The sequence below is a fragment of the Megalops cyprinoides genome, chromosome 9 (genome assembly GCF_013368585.1).
Source record: "Megalops cyprinoides isolate fMegCyp1 chromosome 9, fMegCyp1.pri, whole genome shotgun sequence".
NCBI classification, from domain to species: domain Eukaryota; kingdom Metazoa; phylum Chordata; class Actinopteri; order Elopiformes; family Megalopidae; genus Megalops; species Megalops cyprinoides.
The window spans coordinates 25220575-25232811 of NC_050591.1; the positions used below are offsets into that span (position 1 = coordinate 25220575).

At 40.1% G+C, this 12237-nt stretch overlaps 1 protein-coding gene across 2 annotated transcripts; it reads right to left on the minus strand.

Annotated features, from left to right (window-relative positions):
* Positions 1–4274: 4274 nt before the first annotated feature.
* Positions 4275–11916, minus strand: taf15 (TAF15 RNA polymerase II, TATA box binding protein (TBP)-associated factor). 2 transcript variants are annotated; one of them, XM_036535916.1, is made up of 16 exons: positions 11835–11916; positions 11128–11161; positions 10623–10674; positions 10388–10454; positions 10161–10302; positions 9905–9996; positions 9498–9630; positions 7242–7276; positions 6672–6704; positions 6428–6537; positions 6211–6340; positions 6040–6129; positions 5841–5922; positions 5015–5094; positions 4777–4915; positions 4275–4505 (listed from the first exon to the last, which is right to left on the minus strand). In XM_036535916.1, exons 1-16 carry the CDS (start codon positions 11842–11844, stop codon positions 4466–4468), a joined length of 1269 nt encoding a protein of 422 aa, XP_036391809.1. In that variant the 5' UTR covers positions 11845–11916; the 3' UTR covers positions 4275–4465. The 2 variants fall into 2 exon arrangements, with proteins under 2 accessions (XP_036391809.1, XP_036391807.1); XM_036535914.1 differs by having other exon boundaries at positions 4276–4505; positions 9881–9996.
* Between the last annotated feature and the right edge of the window lie 321 nt (positions 11917–12237).

Here is a 12237-nt window from a genome sequence, read left to right on the forward strand (position 1 = left end):
TTAGGACTGAGGTCTTCCAGGCAGCAGACAACACGTCAAGCTGATTATCGTGGTTCGGGAGATGCCCCGCTCCTCTTGCTGTCTCGACCGTACCATGGGAAGCTTCTGCAAGGTTCCTGTGTGCTGTGCAGTACAGCTGGAATGTGCTGGGGTATCAGCAGGGGGAACAATGACACTCTGAACCTTCTACAGTAACTGAGACGACCCAGCTGCTGCTGTAGCTAGAGGGGCACCCTCCACAGACCTGTACCAAGACACTGGCAATTCCACACAGAAACAAGGAAGTCTGTGTAACTGTATCCTTTCTTTAGAGATCTCCACCTGCTGGTGGGTGATGTATGGATTTTCATGGAAGATTTCATCAATGCTGGAGATATGGCAAATAATTACTGCCATTACATTCTGAGCATGTGTCAAAACAGTGATGGACACGGGGAAATGTGTTTAACAGTAAACATTAAATTCTTATCAGTTATCTGCAAAATGGTCATGACAAAGACAAAGTCAGACATGCACACTTTAATAAGCAGTTAACTTGACAGATTTGTTCCATGTATTGGTATTGAGATCTAATCCATGTGTGTTCCATTGGATTATACATACCAAAGTGAATTTCAACCAATGAAACCTTTTAATCAGATTACTTACAAAAACTGAAGAAATAGATAGCGTAGTTAAAAGTGGGAGCTTTATTACTTGACAAAATAAAATGCTGAATTATTAAGTTTTGTTGCACAAGCTGAACACAGCAAAGATTTTTTTGATCAGGGCACTTGTCAAGCTTCATCAGTGCAAAAGATCATTTTGAACCAAGGTCCAAGGTCACAAAGAAATATTTCTAAAAACTGCATGTGCACTGTATTTGGTTTCCTGTATATGTCTAAGGTTCTGCCACTTGCACTCTTAATTGTATAAATGGCATTTCAAGCTTAGAATGAATCTGCAACATATATTGTCCCTTAAATATATATGTCTGTAAACCAAATTTTAATGGTATTACTACTGTCATACTAAAACAAGAAGCTATACGTGAGTACACATATGAATTCATTATTACTGTATTTTTGGGATTGTGCCAATATATTTTATAAACACAATAAATTACATGCAAAAATATGCTCATATAAAAAATTGTTTTTAAATATACATTAAAACATTTATTTATCAACGGAGACAAAATGAAGAGAGAACTCAAGCTTGCATAAAAATGTAGAAAACAAAATCTACCCTATTGCTAACTTATATTTGTGGAACTACTGCAATTATAGTTCTTGTCTGACTAAGAGAAAACTCATTTAAATCTCAAGTAGGGAAGTCTTGCTTGAAGGCCAAACAGGACAATACTTGTTGGTAAAAATGTGCAGCATGCAGGAACTATTGGGAGCCTGTCTATTCAAGCGTTCCAACCAGTGAAACGTATGTAGAGAAAGTAACTCAGGAACAAGCCTTAAAGCTTAACATTCTCTCTACTTTTTCCTCAGGACAGATGAGAAATGAGATCCTGAACTGATTACTTGGCCATTAAACACATTTTGGCTTGCATACAGAGCAAGTGCAATTCAGGAACCCCCCTACAAGCACAAAATACAAGTCAGTGAACAGCATTTAAAAAGAAAGGTTCTCTGCAGAAATGTTAGTAATGAAATTTGCAATCATTTTAGCTCAAACCTTTCAACCAGCTGCTCATCATAAAGCTAGCCACCCACAGAACAGTTCAGATCACTCCACTGTACAGGGGATGCTAAATGAAAAGTCTACACAGTGATCAAATGCAGGAATGCATTAGAATGCTGTAGTGAGAAAAAAGATGCCATGGCTTATAAGGCAGTGCAGACTTGTCTGCCAGGCCTTTTTTTAAACTGAAAATGCATACAGAATAAATGCTTGAATCCATTTATGGAAGTCTGTTGAACATGCATTAGAATTAAGATCAACAATTGTTAACTACTAACCTTAAATGACCAAAATGAGTATTTTTACTAAATATTTTCTAAAGATTAAATATAAAGGACCACTTTGCTTTGTCATGCTAAAAAAAGACACGTTCTATTTAAGAAGCTACATTTAAAAAGTCACAAACCCCAGGGGTTGTACTTTTGAAGCACAACATTGAACAGAACAAAACCACATCTTAACATCCGCTGTGTTGTGCCAGGCCAGCTCCACTAACAATTCTGGTGACGACCAAACACACGGAAGCCCTGAAAATTGGGGCACAGATCTATGATTGCTTTCTGACATCACACAAATGAAGCAGCCCTGGCACATGCCAATGTCCTGCAGGTATAACACTGAGTTTGAGGGCCAGAAGATGAATCTATAGGGAAATTTTTGCCTAAGGGATGAGTTCATTAGAATCAAATCTATGTAGAGCTGTGTGAGTATTCTATGCTAGTTTATACCATTACATTGTGCAGCGCAACTACGAGTCTCTACCAGACAAAAATCAGCTTCCCTTCAGAGCTGGGCAATTATTTATTTACATGCAACACACCACCGGCTTTATTTCCTATCCTGTCATGGACATGGCAATAGCGTTATAGACACATCATCTTCCAATTCCCAGTCCGTCAGTTTCATTTTGATGTAAATCGTTTTATCGTTTTCTCATCCCCCTTAACTGACATGTGTACGACGTGCGCTAAATTCAGGTGTCCAAATACTGTGCTTTGGGACCCTTAGAATACCTCGAGGCGCAATTCTGTGCGCAAAGGTAAAACATTAACATGTTCCACGTAGAAAGCCATGCGCAATACTAAGCACGACCAAAACGTCTATCGTAAATAAATTTCAAATGTATGTCAGGCCATTACTAGCCCTATAACTTTTAGTATTTAAAGTTTAGAACTGGTCTGCACAGTCGCCGAACCTTTGGCGAAATACTGATTCAAACCAACGCAAATGAAAGGACTGGACCATCTCTCTAAAGGAGTACAGCAACGATTCAAAACACATTAATACGGTCAGATAAAGTAGTTTAGAAATCCAACGTCATCTGCCAAACGCATACAAACTGTTGAAAAAGTATTACACCAAGCACGGCCAGGATGTAAATTGAAATCACTTTCGTTACGCTGACGTTACCCACATTAAATGTCAAGAAACAGTAGAACCAAAGCGTGAAAAAATTACCTCAGCGGCAGCGGTCTCCTTGTCCAAGATCCTTGACACCGGTGAACCAAAAGTCACCGTAATTATACGCAGCAGACACAGCAACACCAAAACACGTTCCCTGAACGTACTTTGACTCACAGCTGTGACACGACCAGGCATGATAGGGGTCCAAAGGCACAATATGATCAAGTTGTTTCAGTAAATAAACACCATCTTAAAGAACTTCATTTTCGTTTGTGTTTTCCAAAAGCCATGGAATATGCTACTTTCTTAAACGGCGTTTTCTTCTGCGTTACCTTACTTTCTTACGTTACCCGGTCTAGGATATGGGAATATAACTCTTCAAAGCCTCTGGCAAAGTGCCACAGACTCGCGCTTAGAAACGCCCACATCAGCCAAGGGCGTAACAAGGCCTCCAGCGAAAATCTATGGAATGACTAATTTATGGAAACCTTAATGCATTTAAAACCATAGTGCACACCCCATCGTCAAACCATCTCCACAGCACATTCATTCCAAAACGAATACATCAGCTATTCAATAATTAAAACCCTTCAAACAGCAACATGCTGCAACTGATATTTGAATTTTAACTGCTGCAAAAATATTGGCAGTATCAGACTACATCACAAATCCATATACTTTGATTGCCCTTTAGCCCCAGTAACCTTTGTAGTGCTTTATGCACACTTTCACATGGCTCATGGGAACCCTACAAAATGGTGCCAGCGATACAGTATCAGACAATGGATATGCCATAAAAATAAAATATGACTGGCAAACTGCTTTTCTTAAACTTCACTTCAAATCTCAGCCTTTGGGTTATGAGAGCAGTAAATACTGCACTGGGTCAGTGCTCATTAGACTTCTAGCATTTCAGATCTGCACACCACAAAACATAAAATGAAATGCACAGCATGTCTCACTTTCTCAGCATCAGCAGTATCTTGCAGTAATCTAATAAAATTTTTAAATGCCATAGGATTATTTCAAAAAGCCATGAGATTAGAACAGTTCTCAGTTCAAAACCATTTGAGAAACAAACTGAAGTAAAACATTTTATTTTTCATTTTACAAAAGATAAGCATTTTGTCGATGCAAAATTTACAAGTCTAACTCACTTTCTGCTAGCAGAGAAATAAAAAAGAAAAAAAAAAAAAAGAAAGAAAAATTCACAAGCTCTTGCTCCGCCACCCCAAAAGTTCTTTCATTCACAGTAGGTGCAGACCAACAGACAGTTCGGGAGCAGTACAAGGGAAGTTCTGATAATGAAAGGTTCGCAGTACAGAAACATGGATCAAACCCCAACCCCCCTTTCACCCCAAGGCGGAAATGGGATTGACAGACATTCTCAGTATGGCCGGTCTCGTCTTTCGTCTCTGTGATCACCTCTGTAAAGACAAAAAACCCAAACATAAGCACTCAAAATGTATCCATCAGCCTGTCTCAAGTCTCATTAAGTAGCAAATGGTTCATCTTAACTCCGGGGAAAAAAAAAAATCAAAAATGAAAAGGCTTTTCCATTAAGAGGTGACATTAACTTCATAGTCAGTACGTTTATAAATAAACCAAAATTACCATTACCCAACTCTCCATATGACAAAGAGACAATTCCTTGCTGTCAAATGACCTATTCTAGCAATGACACAACCCATGGCTTACCTTCCTCCCATCTTGTAACCACTGTAGCCACCACGGTCACCACGATCTCCACCGTAACCACCACGATCTCCACCACGGTAGCCACCACGTCCGCGGAACCCACCTCTGTCACCTCCATACCCTCCTCTGCCACCACGATCTACGAAGAACAGGTTTCAAATCACACAAACTCATTTTTTGCTACAGGATATGAATGACTATGAGGTATATTTTCAGCAAAATACAAAATATGTCGCACCTCCGGAACCGTCCGATGGTTTAGGTGTGCCACATCTGTTGCACTCATACCTTCGTGCAAAATTCATATTGCCACAGGAACTGAAAAGATAGATATTGAATGGAAAGATTAATATACAGTCAAAAGTGAAAAAATGCAGTAGGAAACAAAGCAGAATTCCTGAAGTAAAAGCAGAAGTCTTCATTATTAGATATTGTGATACCAGCAACATGGAATGTGTATTCCCAGACTTAAGAAAATGTTTCTACAAAACAAATGCTGCTAGTACGGTCTACATGAAATGCATAAACATAGGCTAAACATAAATGAATGTTAATGCACCTTCATTAAACTTGGAGCTAGTGTGGAAATCAAGACTGTATGAGCCACGACTGTTAATGCTACACTGAAATCTTCCGTGTCTTCCAGACTTGGTTTTCAAATGTTGGATGTGCCAACCCAAGCAACTTTGCCTCTCCAGCTTCTGCCATCCCTGAGATATACTTTTTGGTATCAAGACTGATCTACATCATCTTTATAAAGATCACTTATAGTTGCTGTTAAGTATTTTTTCTCCTCCAGATACAGAAATTGTTAACATCACAACAGAGTAACTTCATATTCAGATGCATTGTTAACACACTTAACATACCACAAGGTATACATATACCTGTCTAGAGACTTGCAATGACTACATATGAAAGTTACATATTAACTAGCTGTCACAATGATGGACATTCACCAGATATAGACTTTTTAGAAATAGTATACCCATTATGATGTGACACCATTATGATGAGACACCCTCTTAAATCAAAAACTTACAGGATTGTAAACAGTAATTTACCTATTGGGACATGGCCAGTCTCCTCCCTTCACATCAAATGTGGGACCTCCACCACCATAGCCTCCACGACCACCTCTGTAACCTGAGAACACAGAAGCTGCAATCAGAGCCAAGCCAACTGAGGCAGCAGTTAGAGACAGTATCTGAGAAGATGAACAGGAACTTGTGCATCAGTGCAGCAGAGATGCCCACTGCGTACCTCCACGTCCTCTGCCACCACCTCTCTGTGTGAACTCTGCCCTCCGGGTTGCAAATGACACCTTGATGGGTCTGCCGTTGAAGTCTTTTCCTTTAAAGAGACACTCATGAGTAATCTGACTAAACATGGACATTCACAGGAGAGAGCATTAAATACAAGAATGACCCCTACCATCAAACCAGTCAATCGCAGCTTTAGCGGAGGGAGGGTCATCAAATGAAACAGTGGCCTCTCCTTTCGGCCTTCCAGTTGCTTTGTCAGTGTATAAATTAATCATGGGCATGCCTGTTTTCTTATTCACCTGTTGAAGACAGAAAAATGAGGAATGTTCATATTCCGAAGCCAAACGGCTAAACAGTCCAAATCTAACAAGTGCTCAGTCCCTTGCCTTAATGACGCCGATCTGTTTGAAGAAGTCCCCGACTTCCTGAACAGAAACATCCTCCCCAAGTCCTTGGACAAAGATGGTGTTGTTGTCAGAGTTGTCTTGATCCCCACCTGCAGACAACAGCAGCAAAGAGTATTGCACTTGAAAAAAATACAAGCAAACTGGCTGTGCACACTTGCTAAAAAATTCAGAGTGAAAATGCCTATATTAAGTCCAGCAAATTGTTTTCAGGAACACATCTTACCGGAATCATTTCTTTGCCCATAATCTCTGGGGCCTGAAAGACAACAAACAGGAAAGGGAAAACAATGATAAATTAAGGTTCTACTAAAATCAGACAAGATATCTTGCAATAAATCCAATAAATATTTACAGTTTACTTTTGACAAACTAGAACTTTCAGGCATTTTTGCACCAGTTTTTTTTCCATTGTTGCATTGTTTTTTTGCGAAACCTTGCAACACCAGCACAATTTGGGGACGTTTAGCAAAAATCACCAAGTATTCTTCTGCTAGACCAAGTTTTCTTGATGAAGGCTTAGTTTTCATCCACTTTTGAGAGTACAAATTCATCGTTGTCCTCATCATGCAATAATTCCAATACCATAATGAAAAATACTCAGACATTTATGGCTGCTTAGAAGGAAACCACCAACAACACACACTCAAGGGCATTAGGCGAGGAGGAAGAAGACCCTGATACTACAGGTGGAGTGTCTTGGGTTGGGACACAGGGGAATGGTGGCTTTTAAGGTAGATGTTTTTTTTCGAATACAGATTCTTCCACTGAAACAGTTCTGATGCTCATCACTTACCACCGTTATTTTTGAAGCCACCATGGTCACCACCTCTGCAGAGGAAAAATTGAAGAAATGATGGCCTTCCTTTGTCACACACTGCGAGCCAAAAGCTCCATTTCTGCCCTGACCAATATGCAGCTCTTTCCACTTATTGAGGAAAAACACCCCCCTTTATACAGGTAAGATGGCCAATCCTCTGGCAATATGTTTCATCTGATGGGATTATGCAGGTGATTCTCTTCCATCACGGTCTCAATGAATCTTGGTGAATTCACTGAATGAGCTTTCAGTAAATTTAAGCACTATATGTTAGTAAAACTTCTGATGGTTATTAACCAGACTAAAGTGGAGGATACACACTTTAGCCCAAACTAATGATGCTGCATTAAGAGACACTCTAAACAGATGCTGTTAGCACAGCATGGTAGAGGATTACTACATGTTAATTTCTTCCATTCTAAGTGCTTATATGAGCTCCAATAGCAGATGTCCCAGTATAATTTCATTCACTCTGAAACCTGTAGTATAAAATGTAGACCAAGTTAAGGCAGAAAAACATTGAAATCCATGTAAGACAACTGTCATGAAACTGTAAACCCACTTAAGTGAAAGGCAATTAACGAAAAGTTCATAGGACACTTTCAGCCAAGGGGAGATTCCTCCTGTGCACCATTTCAATGCCTGTTCGCAAGGCGTCATGGAAACGAGCGCAGGGGTTTGAGTGGTTTGAAAAACCTTTAACACAGCCATTTTAAAGCAAATGTACTCTGATTCAGTACTGTGCACAAAATAAGAGGGGTTACTACATGCAGCCTGACTTGCAAATATGGTCTCTGAGCAAAGGACCTAATGGAATAAACCCAGAGGAATCAGTTTGCGCTCAAATTTGTTCTGAGAAATTAACAGTAGGCCAGTTCATCAATGCCACTGTAGTTTCAACCCCTGAACAGCAACACAGGCTTCACTTCCCTTATTCTTTGTGCACAGCGTACACAACGACACTAATTATGTGGCAATTGCTAGCTCATGCAGACTGGGATCTTGAAGAGAGGCTGAAAACTAAGGTGAGATGCCTAATGGTCTGTGCAACTAGGCGAATCTCTCAGCCACCTCTGCTCCCCCCGCTTTCTGTATGTGCAGAAATGTACCATGTTTGTGTACTAGTTTGGGGAATGTTAACATAATTAACTGTTCAGGCACGTCACAAAAAGTGTTACCCTCCAGGCATTAAAACATGCCACTCAATGTCTCACTTGCAAGGGTTCTGTACAGTATTGGGTCACACCATTTTACATATTTGGTCATTATGACCAACAGATGTGCATTCTGTCAAACTGGTATTTAGACAGCAGTGCAAAGCAAGCAGATCTAAAACCTCCTAGCTATGGGAAATCAGAAAGCATCTCCAACAGCTGCAGTTCCAAGGAGTTCAAAATAGGCTTTGACATATATGAAAGTTATACAATTTATACATGACATTATTATATCATGACATTATTGTATCATCAGTATTATTCCAGCAGCCTTATGGTGATCAATCACATTAACCTCTTGTACACCGAAAAATGCTGTTGAACACTACAAGTTAAGCAGAAAATCCTACTTCATTTAAACAGACCTAGCATCACAAATACGCTAAATATTATGGGTATCAAAAATAACGGGAAGGTGCAGAGAAAAAATAGCATGTCATGAACTTCTACTGATGTTCAAGTTCATGTTCAGGTCCCCATCAGCTCAGAATTATAATAATCAATAAGTAAGTAAGTATAAAATAATAAGTCTGCTGGCTGTACCTCTTAATATACCCTACCTTTATATAACCTGTAACCCTTTTACAGCTGTCAGGGGAGAAAATATTAGGTGAGAACTACAGTTCATTCTTTGTGTCCCTGCTGAGTCATTCCTATGTTTCAACTGGCTACCTACTGACTGGCTACCGTGGCCCCACTAGGACCCCAAAGTGCCACCTCTCTTCAATATGGTTCCTGTATATTGAAAGAAACCCACCACTGGGTTAAGAATGAAAATGTGCACAGAAACAAAACCTTAAGTGTTAGCTACTACTGCAATGAGGTAGAATTTCTTCTTTAACACCATACAATGGTGTCAGGACAAAGATCATGCGTGTAGGGGACCTGATTGAGGTGGGAACCTGTCTGTCTGACTGACTTCAGCAAGAGGAGAACAGCTGATGGATTACTATGATCCTCTAATGCATGGATTTTATATGAAGCAGAATACCTGGCAGGCTGGAACACTGCGACTTACCCCATACCAGGTCCGCCTCTTCCGTCCCGATCGTATCCTCCACGCCCCCTGCCTCTGTATCCGTAGCCATATCCGTCAGACCTGTCCCTGCCCTCGTCTCCTCCATATCGCCTCGAGTCCTGACCATAATCACCTGGGAAAACAGGGCAGAGGGACAGCCGATACTCAGACAGAGCTGTGAATAAAAACTGCCCATCCTACCAATTCCATTCATAAGACTAGAAAATGTAAGAAAATGAGTTGCTGGTAGCGCTGTATAGCTGGATCCATTCACTGAAAGCATTTCAGTTTTAAGAGTGCATGCAAATACAGTCAGGTATTAAGCATCATTTTCCACAAGACAGAAAACAGACCAATTTCTGGCACTGTGGTGAATTACTTGCCTTCATTTTGCCTTCCATAAGCACCTTGAGATTGTCCATAGGATCCCTGTTGTCCATAAGATCCTTGTTGTCCATAAGCTGACTGCTGGCCAAAGGATGATGACTTGTCTCCATACCTTTAATTTAAAGCAACAGAAAATAACTCTTGCTTTAAATTTTTATCCATCTGCAAATGAACTTCAGAAGTCCAGTTTCATGAGAAGGGTTAGAGTTGGTTGAAAAGTTTGAGACACAGGCATTCACCAAAGCATTTCCCCTCTAAAAGGCAGTCTTATCTCACCCGCTAGAGGGTTCTGTGCTCTGCTGTCCATAGCTGCCATAGCCCTGTTGCTGCTGCTGCTGCTGCTGCTGTTGCGGCGGTGGCTGTTGCTGCTGCTGTCCATAACCACCAGAGAAGCCCTGTGCCGTCTGTCCATAACTTTCTGTTAAGAGAGAGCAATATGAGCCTTTTAACATCAAAGCAAAAGCCTGCCATTGCAACCAGATGAGTATTTAAGTTACACAAACCTGACTGTCCATAGCTTCCATAGCTTTGACCTCCATAGGATGACCCATCATTCCCCTGGCCATAGCCCTGAAAACCAGAAACAAACATTTTAGTACTGAAGCTTTCGCCCGCCCCAGTAGTCCCCCCCCCCCCCCAAAATTAAGTCACATCATTGACAAAAGAACAATTTCTCTAGCTCTGGAAATTCCAGCACGAAATCCCTTGGTGAATCAGTATCCATACATTTGCACTTACCTGTGCACTCTGCTGGTAGCCCTGTGGTGGAGGTGCTCCATATGACCCATAGCTGGGTGGGGGAAAAAAACACGTAAATTTTATCGAGGTCCTAATAACCATGAGGACATTTACACACCATAAATACATGAAAGCAATTCGTTCCAATGTATAATGATGTTAATCGTTTTCAAAACTTAAGTGCAGAGTATTTTCTATTGTTGCATAAAAGTACGCGTTCACTGAATTCACTGAAATACACATACTATATGTACATACTGAATCGGGGACATGGCAATCTTCATTATTGCTTGTTTGTAAATGAACTTTTCTGCACATAAGTAGCTAGGCACTTGCTATGCAGCACCGAACAGTCTTGCCTCGTTATCTCTATGATAGTTAGCAGTGGAAAAGGGCCTTTCCCATTTCGACTGCTAGCTATCATGCTAGATTAAGGCCATATGTTTACCAGAGACCAAATCCGGAAGTTCCCAAACCGATAACAATAGGAAGTAGCCAATGTTACCTTTGCGTGGCGCCAGGCTGACCGTAACCAGAATCTAAAGAAAAGTGTAAAATGACAAGATATTACAACTAGCTAGCCAACTACACTGATATATTCAAAATCATTTAAAGAACACAAAGGCATAAAATACACAGTGGACTAACTAGCATAGCAAGCTCACTCGTGTAGCCTACTTGTTAGTATATCATTGAGAAAGACTATACAATTCTTTAGCCATCAACCAATGTCTTCAGAGTACTATTTACATATCTAGTTGAGTCGCTAGTTTAATGATCAAAAGAGCTGCAAAATCGATAACTTAGTTTGGCTAATTCAATTACTACCGTTAGCCAACTTAGCGAAGTAGTGAATGCGGGCCTAGCTCGTACCACCACGCTGTTCCAAGAAAAATGGCGGACAAGCTTCAACCACTGACATAAATATGCGTTAAATTAAATTTTCTAGCTGGTTACTCCAAACCAGTTAAACCAATACACGCAGCTCTAACTGAATTACACTGAATTTGCCGTTTATTTTATGTAGAAGAAATAGCCATATTTCGCATTAAGTCTTACTTCAGTCAACGTAGCCAGCAAGCTAGCTATTTGGCAAACAAGCCAAGTGATCATTTACGTTTATAAACTGGCTACGTATGCATAATTTAAATGACCTCATTGTAAAATATAATCGAGTTAAACAAATAAATTGACAGTTATGCGCAATCTTACCTGAAGACATTTTTCAGCGCTTTAAAAAACGGATAATACACCCTTCCCACAATTAAAAACCCGGCAACATTAAGGCGCACACTCCGAATTTATGAACTCCGACCTCTGCTCGGAAACTACCAACTTTAAGTGAAACTTTATTTTGACACCTACATAAAAATACCACATATTTTAAATTATAATATGGTACATTTTCAAAATTTACTTCATTTACATTAAATGCTTCATATTTCAGTGGGAAAAGTCGATACAATTGTGATTTATTGCCAACAAATACCCCTGCCCTTTTTACAGTGGCACATTCCAAGGACTATTTTTAAAGACGCCGGGTAGCCACAAAAGCTGAACCAAGATCAGCTTTCTATCGCTAATCCTTCTCTTACAGTTAGTGCCTTGACTATTT

Bases quoted from the DNA above. Each gene is read 5' to 3' on its own strand.
- taf15 (XM_036535914.1), bottom strand. The intron at 10,303-10,387 runs GTTTGTGTAACT...CTCTCTTAACAG, and splicing joins TGGAAGCTATGGACAGTCAG to AAAGTTATGGACAGACGGCA. The intron at 6,341-6,427 runs GCAAGGGACTGA...TGTCTTCAACAG, and splicing joins AACAGATCGGCGTCATTAAG to GTGAATAAGAAAACAGGCAT.